Source organism: Passer montanus, unplaced genomic scaffold, assembly GCF_014805655.1.
Source record: "Passer montanus isolate IOZ18808 unplaced genomic scaffold, ASM1480565v1 scaffold1, whole genome shotgun sequence".
Taxonomy (NCBI): Eukaryota; Metazoa; Chordata; class Aves; order Passeriformes; family Passeridae; genus Passer; species Passer montanus.
The window spans coordinates 22,198,412-22,214,385 of NW_024356504.1; the positions used below are offsets into that span (position 1 = coordinate 22,198,412).

The 15,974-nt window shown below is 38.8% G+C and overlaps 2 protein-coding genes across 14 annotated transcripts in view; one reads left to right on the forward strand and one right to left on the reverse strand.

The window, feature by feature from the left end:
* Positions 1–4,209, forward strand: part of CCNT2 (cyclin T2) — a 26,623-nt gene extending 22,414 nt beyond the window's left edge. For 9 of the 12 annotated variants that reach the window (XM_039708086.1, XM_039707700.1, XM_039707782.1 and 6 more), the window contains one exon: positions 1–1,753. This exon is cut by the window's left edge. Coding sequence is in view for 1 of the 12 variants with exons in the window: in XM_039707904.1 (XP_039563838.1) it covers positions 3,716–3,738 (23 nt within the window). In the remaining 11 variants the exon portion in view is untranslated. Of the gene's footprint in view, positions 1,754–3,715 lie in introns of those variants that run through there. The other 3 variants (XR_005627325.1, XM_039707617.1, XM_039707904.1) reach the window with 3 other exon arrangements.
* Positions 4,210–5,268: 1,059 nt separating this feature from the next.
* MAP3K19 (mitogen-activated protein kinase kinase kinase 19) lies at positions 5,269–15,623 on the reverse strand. Of its 2 annotated transcripts, XM_039707486.1 has the most exons (8): positions 15,560–15,623; positions 14,952–15,036; positions 13,942–14,183; positions 13,321–13,364; positions 8,782–11,229; positions 7,471–7,617; positions 6,558–7,255; positions 5,269–5,509 (listed from the first exon to the last, which is right to left on the reverse strand). In XM_039707486.1, the coding sequence occupies exons 1-8, from the start codon at positions 15,597–15,599 to the stop codon at positions 5,443–5,445; spliced, it is 3,771 nt and encodes a 1,256-aa protein (XP_039563420.1). In that variant the 5' UTR covers positions 15,600–15,623; the 3' UTR covers positions 5,269–5,442. The 2 variants fall into 2 exon arrangements, with proteins under 2 accessions (XP_039563420.1, XP_039563334.1); XM_039707400.1 differs by lacking the exons at positions 13,321–13,364; positions 13,942–14,183; positions 14,952–15,036; positions 15,560–15,623 and having other exon boundaries at positions 7,471–7,620; positions 8,782–11,547.
* Between the last annotated feature and the right edge of the window lie 351 nt (positions 15,624–15,974).

Genomic DNA, 15,974 nt, shown 5'->3' on the forward strand with positions numbered 1-15,974 from the left:
TACTGCAGCTCAGCCACCTGCAGAACAGGGAACTGACCTTCTGGGTTCTTACTCACAACTGTCCATAAGCTCTGAAGTACCTCAACATGAACTCAGTAGATCTATAGTAGCAACAGCCAGTTTTCAGTGACTTCTTTTATCTTAGAAGTGAACATGATGTGAAGTAAACTTTTGCTAAGCCTCCTCATTCCCTTAGTGCTCATTTAACTCTGTAAGTCTCCCATAAACATCTGCAGCTTTGCCCTCCAGTTATGTACTCACCTGTGCTTTAAATGAGAAAACTGTTCAGTATCAGCCTGGTTGGTAGTTGCTGTATGATGTAACTACAGGTATCTCAATTACTATGTAATACTCTGTTTCCAGTAATGCAAACGCTTGTAATTACTTGAATAAGTTTTATTTAAACTATGAATACTTTTTTTACACTTAAGGAATATTTAAATGGAAACCTGATTGCATTTTCTGCTATATCTTAGTGTAAGTCAAGGCCCATGTACAAAATCCAAAGCTGTCTTATCCCTCCTGAATTGGTTATTTTTCTACATTCGGGATGTAACTTCTTGTTACAAACTTCTGCATTGTTGAATATTTTCTATCCTTTTATAGTCCGTTTCCTTTCCATCTCAGTGCTACTCTTGGGTCTGATTTGTATCTAATGTAATCTGCATTATTTACTGTCCTAAACTAGAGCCTGGGCAGACTCATGAAATAGCAGGAAACTGTCTTTGTCTTTGAAGCACTACAGTACTTTCTTTTTGTGTCTGTTTGAATAATTGTGCCAGGAAATGCATCTTACACAGCCACTCTGGATAAGCAATATATTGTACTGTAAATATAGCAGTTGCTGTCACAACCTGGAGTTAAAATGTCTGGATGGTAATTAGTGCCTGTCTAATATACCTTGGAAAAGAGCATAGGCCTTCCTCCTATGGTGCTGTTACAAAAATCTATTACCTGTTTTGATTCTGGGAAGTTGTGAAATATGGTGGACAAAATGTTGCTATGTTACATTGAGATCCAAACAGTGGGTTTTGGTTTCTCTGTAAAGGATGTCCCTAAAACTCATGGGGTTTGGCTTTCAGTGTAATTGTAAATAGGTGAAACTGTCTGTGTGTTTGTGTCTGAATTCCATGTGGTGATCCTGGACTGAGAGGGAGGGAGAGGGGATGCAATCAGGTGCCACTAGTTTTTGCTGACTGAAACCCACTGTAAATTAGTGAATGGTGTGAATTGCAGCCTGGCAGAGGTGTTGGAAATGAATGAAAACTATTGGGATTGGCATCGGCCTCACGGGAATGACTGAATAAATGCAATAAAAGGCTCATAGTCAACACTATTACTTTGTTCATCACTTATTACAGATTTTTTGTTAAAAATTTGAGTACATGAATGATGTAATTTGTAAAATGATGCTGTAGTGGAGACCTTGCTACAACACTATTAAAAATCTTCCCTCTTTGTGCAATGAGGTTTGTAGAATAGTGAGATTATTTCGTATGTCGAATCTTCCTGATGGTGGGAATGCTGGGGTGATGTATCTCACTGTGAGCTGGTACTTGGCTATTTGCATAACATGGCAGTTCTGTATATTCTTTTGGCTAACTGTAAATATAAATGTTTCATAATAGCTTAGTTGAATTTTTGAGGTACAGCTGTTTGTGTGAGATTAGAAAAGTTTATTTCTAAGAACTTGTAAAAAAAAAAAAGTATTTTCAATAAAATTCCCTACCTCACCTCTACTGTGCAGAAATGATCCCATTTTCCTACGTTTAATTTTTCCAACTTCATTAGTAAACACTAAGATCCCCTTTCAGTTATTGGCAAAACATTGCTAGTTGTCATCAAATCACTCAAATAATGGAATGCTGGAAAGTCTGAAGTCTTACTTGTTCCCTTTATTTCCATTACACTGATCAGGTATTTGGTACCTGAAAAGCAAATTCTAGATATTTTATGCTACCTTAAGCTTCTCTTTCTCTGTACTTAGGGGGCAGAGCCTGTGCATGGTGGTAACTGTGTGATGGTGGAGGGCTTTGTCAGTGTTATTTCTCTTTTTAGCAGTGAGGGGGTGGGTGTCAGTGCTACACTGTACATTTCTTTCTTAGACCTTAGGGGAAGGGCTCCCAGTCCTTGTTTTGCAGGGAAGGTGATTGGGCACCTACTTTGCTTTCTTTAATTTGATGTAAATGCACATAAACATAATCAGTTCTAAAAATTTGTCTTGCTCCTTGGACGTTATGCCAGACTGAACTAGCTAGTTAATCCCTCCTTTTTCTGAAAAGCTTAACTCTGCACCTTAAAGAGATAATTGGTGCCAGGAGTCTTCTCTCCCATTGCTACTGGCAGTGACTGTTTCTCTGGCTCCTGAAATGGATATAACAAATCCAAACTAAATTTATAACTTGATACTCAGTGCTTGGGTTTGATGCCCCTATATTCCTGCACTTGTAACAGCAGCATTGGTATTGCCACAGTTCAGACATTGTGTTCTTTGACAACACCTCTAAAATTCCTCAGCTGTCCCGTGGTGCAGGTCCCTGTGGGAAGGGAAAAATAGGGAAGGGAAGGCACTGGAGTGTCCTGGGGGCCCTTCCTTGGGAGAACTCTGGTTCTTTGCCTGTGTGCAAGAACCAGAGGTTTGATAGGAGCTGTGTAAAAATTCCCAGGGGGCTTTGTGGAACAGCATTAATTTGAACCCAAATAATCTCAAGCGACTCTTGTGTTTCCGGGGAGCAGGCTCTGCTTCCTTGGGAAGGCAGGTAGATGTGTGCATTTTTAGATGCAGACTTTTATATGCCACTGCTGGTAGCAGTTCCAAGTGCAGTGTAACACAGCTGGCTCTGCCTGCCTGTGGCCCCGCCTGCCACGGCTCCCGTCACGGTGTGCGAGAAACACCGGCTGCCCCTGCAGCCACACCGGGACAGGGCTGAGGTTTAGGCTCCAAATCTTGAGGAAACCTGCAGCCACAGCAAGTGCTTGGCAGGCTGCATGCACCGTAATGGGTCCTTGCTGGTTTCAGAAAGGAAGGCTGTAGCCTTTAAACCAGCAAAGCTTGCCCTGCTCCTACACTGTAAATAATGAAGCAAAGTGCGACCCTGCTCACTGAGTAGTTCAGGCTCATGAAAAAATCCCGGTTTTCAGGATTTCACACCCTTTCCCCTTGCATTGGATACCTGGATTTTGGTGTGGAAATCCCTGATCTCAAGTAAGAAATATGCAAAATTAGACTTGTTTCTAGGCTGCTCCACCAGACCGGCTCAGCCAAGCACCCCAGATTAACACAGGGCTTGGTTTGGCTGTGCTGGGCCCTGAGCTCTGCTGCAAGCACAGCTCTGATTAAACTGAAATGCCTTTGTTGCAAGTGCTGGCCTTAAACTGACACCTCGTTCTCAAAGTCTGGTTAAGCAAAAGCAAAACTGTGCTTTCACATTTTGATTAAAAACTCAGGTTCAAGTTTTACAAACCTCTAATGACTATTTTCAGTGTAATTAACTGGATTTAGCATGACAAATTGCCAATAACTGGTAACCTTAATACTGGAGAACTCTAATAAGAGATGTTAGTTTTGCTTGTAAGATGTGCATAAGAAGGGGGGTTTGTAATGCTGACCTTTTTTTAATTAATTATATATTCTAGAGCATTCCCATTCTTTCCTTGCTTATGACTCATTTCAGTTTCATTCCATGCTAAATAAACCCTCATATTTACTTTGCAGCTTTGTTGAAGACTCTACCTTAATCTGAGAAGAACTAGTACCCATCATGGAATTATGTACATCCCACATGGCCAGGCTCCTGCCTTTATTCTGCAAGGTATTTTAACGAGAAGATACTTTAACATGATGTTGCCATGGATGTCTGGCATGAAGCACCAATCAATATTCCTCAAAAAAGGACTGTTAACTGCTTGAACTTTGAAGATTACTGTGATGTTAGGATTTCTCTTATACTGGCATAATGTTCTGTCATTGTTATGTGACATTATACCTACAGAAAGTATTAATAAAGAATTTTGCTAGAAGTACTGATTTCTCTTTGCTTTTATAAAGTTTAGATTTAACTCCCTGAAGTTGGGAGACCGACTACTGGAATAAAATAAAGTTTGAAAGCTATTTAAGTAACTAAGATGTTTAGCACTGAAGAAAGTTGCTTTTCATAATAATGTTCACATTACATCAGAGCTGACACTGGAGTCAGTGTCTCGGATTCTTGAGAGCTCAGCTCTGAGCAGGTGTAGGGCTGAGTTTTACTGCCTCTCTTTCTGGAGCCTGGGTGCTCACAAAAGCTAAAGATTTACCCCATTTTGATAGGAAGAAGCCTTACCAACAAAAGAACATTCTAAATACTAACACCTGCCTTTTTTACTTTATTAATACTTAACAATGCTTTATAGATTTTATTTAATTTTGTTCAGTTAGTAGTAGCTAGTTCTGCTAAGTGTGAAGACCACTGGAGTGCAGAGGGGCTCTGTTCTGTCATCCAGTCACAGACAATGCTCACCCCAGTGGTCAGAGAAACACTTCAGGTTTTCAGGGAGTGTCAGCACCCCATGGGGATGGTAAGGAAGACAGAGCCAGACTCTGCAGTGCTAGCAGTGACAGGACAAGGGACAACAGGACAGCTTGACCTATAAGAGAGTCTTCAAACATAAAATCACTTTTACCATGAGGGTGTTAAAGACTGGAGCATGTTGCCTGGAGTGGCTGTGGAGTCTCCATCCATAGTCAGACTCAGTCAATGGGACAAGGGAACTGCAACCTGCTGCAGTCAGCCCTGCTCTGAGCTGTGGGGCTGGACCAGAACATCTCCAGAGCCCCTTCCAACCCCAACCTTCTGGGACCTGAAAGTGCCCATAAAATGCACTATTTCATTTAAAACAGGCAGTCCCATGGCTTAGATCATTATCTCCTGCAATTATCACCACAGTGTCTTGTGGAGATACAGGGCTGATCTATGTACATAAAAAACTTATTCACCAGCTAAAATTTGAAGTGCCCACCCAGTGAAACAAAAGGGCCCACCTGACTGAACAAAAGCCTCAGTACATTTTATGCCAGTAGATAGACGGTCTGAGGTTCCTGTGGGATCCTCACACTCATTACCCATCTCCACGTTGCAGAGCTCTCTGCCCATAGCTTGTTCCATAGGATTTTACAGACACTCCAGCTTACCTGGCCTGTTGCATGCTACTGATGGTGACTTTATTTTCCTTTCAAGTCTCTCCAAATACAACACAACGTGGCCTTGTGTTCACAGTGAAGGACAGGCATTGCAGAACAGGTACTCTTTAATCACTGCTGCCTAATAACAGACTCCTTGAACACAACTGCTCCTCAGTATTTCTGCTGTCACATTCAAGTCCAGTTCCTTCTGGTCTTTTTTCCACAAATGAAAATCTTTTCTATGGAAAATACATGCTGATTTGGCAAGAGTTTTGAAAAATTCACTGTCCTCCTTTCACAAAGGGATGGTCCAGCAACTGCAGAGCAGAAGGCCGTTCATGCTGATCTCTGCATTGAAGGTTCACAAATCAGTATATAAAATGAATATGTATGCCTGTGATGTAAAACCTAATTTAAAAACCTGTAAACACCTAACTGCAAAATTAGCCTTTATTATTATTATTATTATTTATCCATTCACTACTCATTTTTAGGGTTTTTCGCGAAAGTTGATAGAAAGGAAGGGAGGCTTGAAGGGAAAAGACTGTGGGAATTTATGAATTATAAAACTAAAATATTTTATTATTAAAGAAATCATTACTTATTCCCCTAAATTCCTTGCAAATCTTTGAATAATTCTGCTGACTTGGCTATTTCAGGTGCACCAACAACGTATTTAAGAAAGGTGATAATTATCTGTTTGAGCCTCTGTCAATCAGGTTGTCCTGTCATCTCCAATCAACATCATGCATTTTAAGAAGCCCATGGCTTTGTTTAAAACAAAACAAACACCACAGAAATAATTCTTATAATGTGTGAATGCTACTGGTTTGGGGTTTTCAGAGAGAACTTTATGTTTCTAGTAAGTATTATGTTTCAAGTAAGTATGTGTTTCCTGGACTGGCAGTGATAATAATAGATTTTTCCACTGCAGAAAACAAGAATTAAGTGAAAGCTCTTCCATTTACAATACTGTCCTTAAAACAACTTGTATGACATAGACCAAAGTGAAACAATACTGGAACAGCAAAACACAGCAAAGAAATTTATCAAATGTTTTGTCCAAAACTCAATGGTGCCATGTTGCATGAAAATCACAGTGAAAGTAAATGATGAGTATAAGGCCTACAAAAAGAGAATCTGTGAGGGCTTTTTTATACCACTATGAAGAGTAAAGCTCTTTTATATATACTTTTATCTAAAAAGTATATCTAAAAGTACATTTCCTGAAATGCTGAAAAGCCTATGCATTTACAATAAAATCATATGTACTGCAGCCGAAGTTCCCATGAGCTATCTCCAGAATACAAAGTACCTGTGTTTTCCTTTTCATTCTCCAGTTGAGAGCCTCCATACAACCACCTGCCCTTTCATCCCCAGTTCAGAGCCCCCATACCTGGTTAAGCAGGCGTGCACAAACTCCACGGCAGCGCTGGAGAAGCGATCGGGCAGGGCCGGCATCAGCCCCCTGTGGGCCCCGATGTAGAACATGGCTGCCACCCTGTCCATGGAAGCCAGAGGGGGTTTGCCTGTTGCCATCTCGAACACGGTGCAGCCCACGCTCCAGATGTCTGATTTCCTGCCGTAGCCAGAGTCACTGATCACCTCTGGAGCCATCCAGTAGGGAGTGCCGTGCACAGAGCGGAGCAGCTCGCTGCGGGTGCCGCTGAGGCTGGCCCAGGCCAGGCGCCTGGCACAGCCAAAGTCAATCAGCTTGATTACCCCCGTGGGCATGAGCATCACGTTGTTGCCTTTGATGTCTCTGTGGACCACACAGTTGTCGTGCAAATATGCAACCCCTTGTAGAATTTGCTTGGTGTATTTACAGAGGACGACTTCTGGCAAGGGGCCGAAGCGATTCAGAATACTGGAAATGGAGCCACCAGGAACAAACTCCATGAATATGCTCAAAATGTTGTCTTCCAGGCAAGTTCCTAAATAAGTTACAATATTTACATGCTTCAATGTCTTCAAAAGATCAACTTCCTCATGGAACTTCTGATACTCCTTTTCTGTAGTGAGTTGATCTGATGTGTCCAAAACCACCTGTTTTACAGCTATTAACTGTCCCTGGCTTGTCAGACCACAGTACACCTACAGTGAAACCAGCACTTATCAAAACAAGACACGAGACAAAATTTGTGTATTTACTTATTTTAAATAGAATCTTTGTGCTTGTCACATTTCATATCTCCCTGCATAATCCAAAATATTTAACCCATTTGTTGACTAGGACAACAGCTATTTTTGAGATAAGGTGTAGCTCAATGATGACCAACACATCTCAACATATACAGACATTAACTTACCGTGCCATAGGCTCCCTTTCCAAGGACTTCTCCTCTTGTCCACATGACAGGATCTTTAGTTAAACTGCTTCCTGATAATTTAGCAGATTCATCAAAGTTTAGAAGGCCCTTTTCTTCATTTGAAGCCAAAAAGGCTTCACTGTAACTCTGCTTGAAAGATGATGGTCAGTGTGGGGAGAAAGCAGAGAGGAAAACACAGGCTTCATTTGGTTCCCCCTTTTTCATAAGGAGCAATTTTCCTGGCATGACTTTGCTTTATAGATTTTTATATATATATATAAATTGCCTAAGTCATTGATAGAATTGCTACACTAGGTAAAACTGTATAAATAGTCTCAGGTATAAATCACAACAGGGCATAACCAGGTTACAGCATGACACATTCTTCCATTGACACCAAGACAGAAGAGTACTTAAAAGAGCAGGATACACTCTCTTTTTTGGTCTCAAAGGTACAGTTTGCTAAGCTAAAGGGTGAATATGGCTATCATCATGCTCTAAGTAACACATGTAACACAATTCTGATGAAAATAACAGGCCATGACTTCCAGGAAGAAGAGGCTGCTTCAGAAAGATGGCAATAATTATCCTACCTAGCCATGGGTCTCCCTGGGAGAAGTGAGAACGGAGCTATAACTGGCACCTGTGTCTGCTGAAGCACAAGGAGAGTATCAATATGTAGTGAAAGACATTTCCTTACAAATTTGTAATTTATATGGACAAAGAGATAAAAGGACCAAGGAGAAACAGTACTGGTAGACAAACACTTTAATAGGTGAAGGCATGCAGCAGACTTGGGGGCCAAAATCTGAGCCTTCTGAGCTTGAAGTTTTGATTAAGCATTAATTAAACAGGATAAGTCTGTCTGATAAACCAATACTTATGGTTCATATCTATAAAAGTATCTGGCTGCACTCAGAAAAATCAAGGTAAGTGCCCTCCTGGATATGCAAGACTATTTGTAGTGTCTTTTCATATTCCTGTCCAGATCTCCAGTTCTTGCCTTGCCCAAAACCTTTTTATACAAGCTCTTCAATTAAAATAGCCCATTCTCTTTATTCACTACAATTTCTCAATTCATATAAGCTTTGGGAGCTATTCCTGTCATGCCCTAGTACCTTCTGGCTTGTGTCCTGACATGCCTCTAACACAGATACATTCAACAGAGCATTGGAAGAATCAGTGGGCAGCTGGCCCAAGGAAAAAGACTTGATAAATCTCTTTAATAAGCACATATTTCCCATTTTTTCATCCAAACTTGTGTGAAGCATCACTCAAATTATTTAGCAAATTACAAGAAATTTCTTTTACCTTCTCTAGAGCACTATTTATTATTGCTCCATCTCCGTTCATCATATTTTCCTCTTCTTCACCCTGTGTGTTTTTTATTTTAAAACATGTATTTTTTGTTCTTGAAGAGTTGGTGTCTTTTTCTTCAAGCATTAGCAATTCTTTGGCCAGACAACAAAGCAATTCATCAGTCACATGGTTAGTATCTGACCAGGAAGAAATGTTTTGACTTGTCTGGGAACTGGGGCTTTTGGCCTTTTTTGTCCAAATCACTGAAGTCTGAGTCAATTCATTTGCCAAACCACTGTTTTGAGGCGTGTTTGCACAACTAATGTGATCTAATATTTTTGTAGGGGACTGACATTCCAGTCTATCTGAAAAGGGCAACTCACATTTATTGACAGACTTGGAGTCCTGGTGTGATTCCCAGCCTTTGCCACCATCCATATCCCCCCTGCACTGGGGCACACAGATGTTCTGCTCTGCTGTTACCAGACTGCCACTCGGAGCAACACATTCTCTGCAGTCTTGATCACTGAGCTGAAGGAGATCCTGGCTGCAGGCAGCAGCTCTCTGATACCTGGATTTATCCTGGCTGTCTATCAATTCCTCCAAAGAAACTTCTTTAATAGTTGAGAGGTTTGAATTAGTAAACAGTTCATTTTGCTTAGTTGGCTGTGCAAGCTCTTCTGAAAATGTGAGCTGATGATCCGTGTCTCCATGGAACAATGTTGTGCTACTCAAGGTTTGTGTTTGAAAATCCAAGTTGGATGTTGTTGCATTGTCTTGCTCTGTGCTGCTGACACTCGACTTGGTCCTTCTGTCCTTTGTGATTAAACTTTTCTGCTTTTGTTTAGCACCAGGTGTGGTCTTCTTTGGCTTGGAATGAGTCTTCTTTTGAGTGTTTCTGACTCTGCTGCTCTCTCCCCCTTTACTGCAGGCAGTTCTGCAGGTGCATTTTCCTGGAGGAACAGAATAAACACCTTTGTAAAACCTGTCCTCGTGCTGATCAAGGTCTGTCACGCGGGAATAGACAGGAGTTCCAAACATTTCATAAATACCTGGGCCTTGGTCATCTGAATTTATTATTTTGAACATGTCAGTGTATTTCAGATCTACAAAATCTGAAGCAGAGGGTGTACGTGGCAGACAAAGTGGAGTAACGTGTTTCTTTAAGACAGCTGAATTTTTGCAGCTGCAGGAGCAACTCTGCTTTTTAATTTTCTGGGCACTCTGAACAACATGACCTTTGTGTCCTTGAGTAGATTTTTTCTGACACTTCATGGAAGCCTCAGATTTCACTTTTGTCAGTTCCAAAGATGGAAAAATCTGACTCTTCGCATTTGATTTTGTAGTAATCTCTTCAGAAGCAATTAAGTCTTCAAATACTTTTATCTTATTATTAATTTTAGATTTTGGTGAATATTTATTTCTATTCATCTTTATTTTATTTTTGTCATTTTCTTTGTGGGCAAGAACATTGAGGCTCTGAGGAACATGAGGAGGGAGGGTACAGACACCACTCTTTTTTGTGGCAGGTTGTTCAGCAATGTGTGGTTCCATGGCTGGCTCTTGTTCAGAGAGCAAAACATGAGCAACAGCTACAAGCTCACTTTGGTCCTCTGAAGTTGCTTCTGAAATGGCTTCTTTTTCTATTTCAGAGAGACAGACTCGATTTTCTGGCTGTTTTCCAGAGGGATCTTGAGCTTCTACTCCAGGAATCACTGCAACTACAGAATTATCTTCCAAGGCTTGGTAGGCCTCTATCACCTCATTTTTACAGGAAGAATCTAAATCCTGGTTGTAAAGCACAAGGCTGGCACTCTCAGCATCTTCCTGTGGTTTATAATCCAGCATCATCTCTGTAGCATTTTCTTCTGCCAGACCAGTGCTGCAGCAATTCTCTGCTCTGTTTTGCTTTTTGCCAGCTCTTGAGGCATTGCTGCTGCTGGACACTGTAAATGCTGTCTGGGCTGTAAACATGCCACAGTTCACCAGAACACTGCTAGAGCTGAAGTGGGGATGATTCTGATCCCAGAACCCAGCTTGGGTCAGAAGATTGATGTTCTCACAAACCACTGAACACTGGAATTTCACCTGGTTCTTCTTATTCTCAGTGTGGATTGCTACATCAGCTTCCCTCCACTTGAAAGGGCTTTGGATTTCTTCCTTCTTGTTGTTGAGGTATTTATCACAGTTATTAATGCTGAAGTAGTACAGATCCTTCACTGGAGTGAACTTATCAGAAATTGTGGCTATGATCAATTCTGATGACTTTTCACTGTCCCTGTTTAATAAGTTGTCTAACTGATACTGATAAAATTTAGTAACTGGTTTTATAGGCTGAGGAATAGAGTTCATAATATGTAAAATATTTTTGATGTTTCTGCTTTCATTGACAATATTATCCCTTAGAGGAGCAAGATGAATTTTTCTTACAGGCTGACATGTCACTGGTGGCAAATGAAACTGTAATTTCCATAAAAAAACATTAATTTCCATAAAAAACCACCACAGATACAGGTAAAAACTAATCACTAAGGACCAAGTAGACTTACGAAAAAAATTAGAAAATTATTATTCCTTTATATATTCCTATATTAAACCTATTATGAAGTAAAATATCAGACTCCTGAGAAAATACATTCTTTTTCCTCACATTAATTGCATTAATTTTCTCAGATCCAGAACTATTTCTAAGTATTTCTTAGTTCAGAAAGTGGGATCTTTTGCTTTAAGGCACAAGTCATTCTCCATTATTTAGAACCAGTAAGTTTTGTCCACATGTACAAATCCTTTTGTCAGTTATTAACTCTGTCTTGTGGCACTTCATATTTGCTACAGGAATTCAAAGGTTGGGCAGTGGCTTCATGTGCCAGAGCTCCTCTCTTGCTGTGCACTCTCCCTGAATGAGAGCACCACTCTAATGCTGATATTTAAAATTTTTTAATGTAACCTCCAACATGTGCTGACACCATTAATTATATTCCAAATGGAACCAGAGCTCATGTAAGCAATTTTTCAAAAGGAAAACCAGACCGTTATAACAGAATGCTATTGCATCCCTGGAGAAAACAATTCTAACAAGTTATTTATAGACTTTAAGGCACATTATGTTAAATCTAAACATTTAGATCCATGTTAAATGGCCACAGATTTAACTCAGAGTTTTAGGTACAATGGAAGACAGCACAGTCTGCACTCAATTTGCAGTGAAGTGAAATGGATAAAACCAAAGGCACAGAAGTCTGTTGGGTCAGGGAGTGTTTTACCATTCCTCCCTTCTCCCCATCACATTTGTTGAAAGGTACCATGTACATTTGAAGGAGTACAGATCAGAGGAACTGAGTACTTTGTTTGGATATTCAGATGCACAGTGAGAATGACTTTCTGAAAATAACATTTCTGTTCTTTATTTTATAGGAAATGAATATTTTTATGCAAATGAATGCAGTAGAAATAATCACACAGTCATCTGCTCTGAGTGCTCATTTGCATGTCTATATTCAACATCAGTTTGCAATCTGCAGGAAATTTTTGTTCACATTCCAAGGGCAAACTGAGGTTTGAACATGCCAGGAAAAGCAATGTGCTGGTTTGAAATCCACAGTTCTGGAGGCTCTGTCCAGCCTGCATGACATTAATATGAATGCTCATTTTATCCCAAAGGATACACCTCTAGAAACCACCAGAGCCCAAGACATGAAATAAAGCTGCATTAAATCACACCAAGGCCAGCTAATTTATTTTTCTTAAATATTTCCCTCCATTTGAAATGTTGTTTTTTCCCCCATAACCCTTTTTATAATCCTGTGTCAGAACTCCTGCTCCTACTTCTATACTTCACTTTTTTTCTTGTGATCAGTTGTATTCTGTGATGGTTCACTGAAGTTTACATCTGATTCAATTAATTTAGTCTTTTCTACAAAAGGCTAATAATTAATATATATAAAGGCCAAATTATCTTTTTTTCCTAAATACAGTATATTTAAAGTGATGTGAAGTATTGAGATGTAAACTTGTGAGTCTGTTTCTAGGTACCAAAATTTTGTGTAATTCTATTTACATTTTTCACAAAATCTCATGTAAAGTATGTTTAATTCTAAAAGCCTTTTTTATTTGCTAACACAGTAAATTTCATCAATCATCTAATATCACGACTATTTTAGAATTCAACTTCAATCTTAAATTACCATTTAAAAGAAGTTTTAGGGTTTTTGGCAAAACTAGACATCTAATTTAACAAATAGGATGCACATTTTAATTAATTTACATATGTCTAAAGGTTTTATATCTTTTTGAACTTTCAATCTTTTATCTCCAGAAGTCCCTGATGTAACATCTTACTGATAATTTGTTGATATACACCTCATGATTTGCTGACACACATATATATAAAATAAATGTAAAAACATTTCACATTCTAAAAAAGAAAAACAAAAGAAACCAACACCTGAAACTAAGCAAACTACCTACACTACTTTGGTTTTTCTATTTCTAAGATTTTGAAAGGATATAATACTTTTGCCAGTGATCATTTTATACATAATGTCCTCTTACCTCAGATTTCTTGTTCCTGGTTTTTAGCGTTGTTACAGATAACCCTTAAAATCAAAACAAGTGAAATATTAATTTGATGTTCTTAAACAGCCCACAATTCACATTTATAAATTAATTTCAAATTGTAGTGTTCAGGGGATCAAGGATCTGTCTCTGGTTGCAGGACTGTGCTATAAATCTGCAGTGCAGAAGAAAGTTGTAGGTGGAAATTTAATTGTGAACTTCACAATTCCATTTTCCATAGAAAACAATAAATACTATAATTTAAAAATATTTTGACACTAATAATTCAAAAAATGCTTCTCAGTTGTAGATGTTTGCTAACCACAATATGTAGCTAATTAATATTGCCAGTATGAGGGAGAAAGATGTCATCACTCCAGGCACAGAGAATTACACTGCACATTTGTGGCTCAGTTTCACTACACAGAGTAGCAGGAATGGTGAAGTTTGTCATTGCTTCTCTTTATCTCCTTCATGCTGCAAACACACACAAATTTATAATTAAACAAAATGGTTGACATGGCTGAAGTCTCTCTGAAGACAGCAAAAGACAAAGGCAATATGATAACCAAGATTTAACCAATATATAAAATGTGTGACTTTTAAAATTGAACTTACTTTGTTGTATTTGTGCTTTTATTATCTGGAAAGTATCTAAATCCATAAATGATGTTGAAATGTTAGATTCTGGGCATGAGGTCTGTAGCAGAAAGCTGAAGTCAAAGCCACATCCCATGTCCTCTTTATTTGAGAAGAAAGGTAAAGAAGTGTGATGTCTCCTGGGTAATGCTATCTGATTTTTACTTGGAAAACATGCCACTTGTTGGGCTGGCCATGCTCTGGATGTTGGTGCAATTTGGCTAAAAGGCAAAACAAAAATAACCAAAATACAGAGCAGAAATAAGTGGAAGGAGCCAGTTCAAACAATCATATGGCTGGTGAATAATGTGACCAAGAGGTTTGTAAGATCCCAGAATGCCAAAGTGTCTTTATTTATCTGTGGGGTTGTGACTCTCTGGAAATAGCAGACTGCAATGCAGAGGTTGACTACAAGTGAGATTGGATGACAAACAGTGTTAGCCAAGGAACAAGAGAAACATAAAAATATACTGTTCACCTTCCCCTTCTTGACAAGAATTGATTGCTTCCAGGGTGTAGTTTTTATGAATCATCAGGAGAGTGTGTCAGAAGAATTGTGAAGACCAGATGTGCCTTTGTTAATAACAAAATATGCTACAGCCAGCCTGAAAAAAACAGAGGCTGTGTGGACAAGCCTCAGTTTTGTGCCACCTGTTTTCTGAAGAATGAAAAATGTGGAAAAAGATAAATACTGTGACTGAAAAGAGGTATAAAAGTGCAGTCTAAGTTATTCTTGAAGTTGTGTACAAGATAATTGTCTGGGTTTAGTAAGTCAAATAACCATTTACCATATTTCTTTATTGTACCAAATAATTTGTTTAACTAATGCAATGTCCTGCCTCCAGAAGTGGCCAATAATTGATATTGGGATACACAACACACAGAGCTGTAAATAATGCCTAGGAAACATTTTTCTTATTCAGGTTATGAACCTTCTTCGTTCTCATTTGTGTACACCCAAGTGCAAATTAAATACTGATGCTTCTTACCTGGTTTTTCCTAGAGCTTTGTCTGACTGATGCATTTCTTCCATTATATTGTCTGCATTCTGAAAAGCAACAACACTCCCACAACCTGCAGTAATACACCAGTATTTGCATAAAAGCAAATTAATTCCAGTAACACATGGCAAATGTAGTTATTTTGGGGCATTAAAACTTTATTATAAAAAGTATCAGGAAAAGAAACAAGAGCAAGTTACATTTCACATTTTTTTAAAAATTTATTGATATGTCAATGTATAATTTTGAATTCTTTGTATTTCTTTGGTAAGTTGATTAATTCAATGGGCTACAAAAGCAAAGAACATCGTAAAAAAGCCAGTTACAGCTTCTATCTCAGGAGAACAGAAATAGAAGGCAAATATTGACAGAAACTCTATAGAAGTAGAGCATTCTAAAAATATGAAAAACAAACCAAATCTTAGGCCTTTACACAGGTAGAAACGTACTCTGAGTTTGATTTTGTATTTTTTATGGTTGCTAAATAGCCAATAGCCAAATAGAAATTTGACAAATAGCCAAATTTCTAGTTGTTACCTTTCCAGCCTCAGATCTACAATTTACACTTTAAACAGGTAAGCTTTGGGTTAGACTACCTTTTTTGCTTCTCCTCTCATTTTGTTTGTTGTCAGACATGCTGTCCTTAAATGTATTAATGCCCAGAAACCTGAAAAGAAAACTGTTAATTGATTTCCAATTCACGTACACAAAGAGTTACATTATATTTCACTTTTTGAGACAAAAGACAAAAACATTTTAAAAGTACTTTAAATTATTCAAAGCACCATAATTTAGCCATAATCTAATCCCTTTCCTATGAATGCACAGAACCAAAGAGCTAAAAAATTTTTTAGAGGTAAAACCACAACTTATGCTATGTTGAATTTGACTTGAAAGGGCTTTACTCTTAATTAGAAGATTGTAATGTACTTTTCCTATGTCTAATCAGCAGTAACTGTGGGAAAGGAGCTGGCTGTCACCCTCCTGGTCAGCACAGCTGTGTGTGGGTAA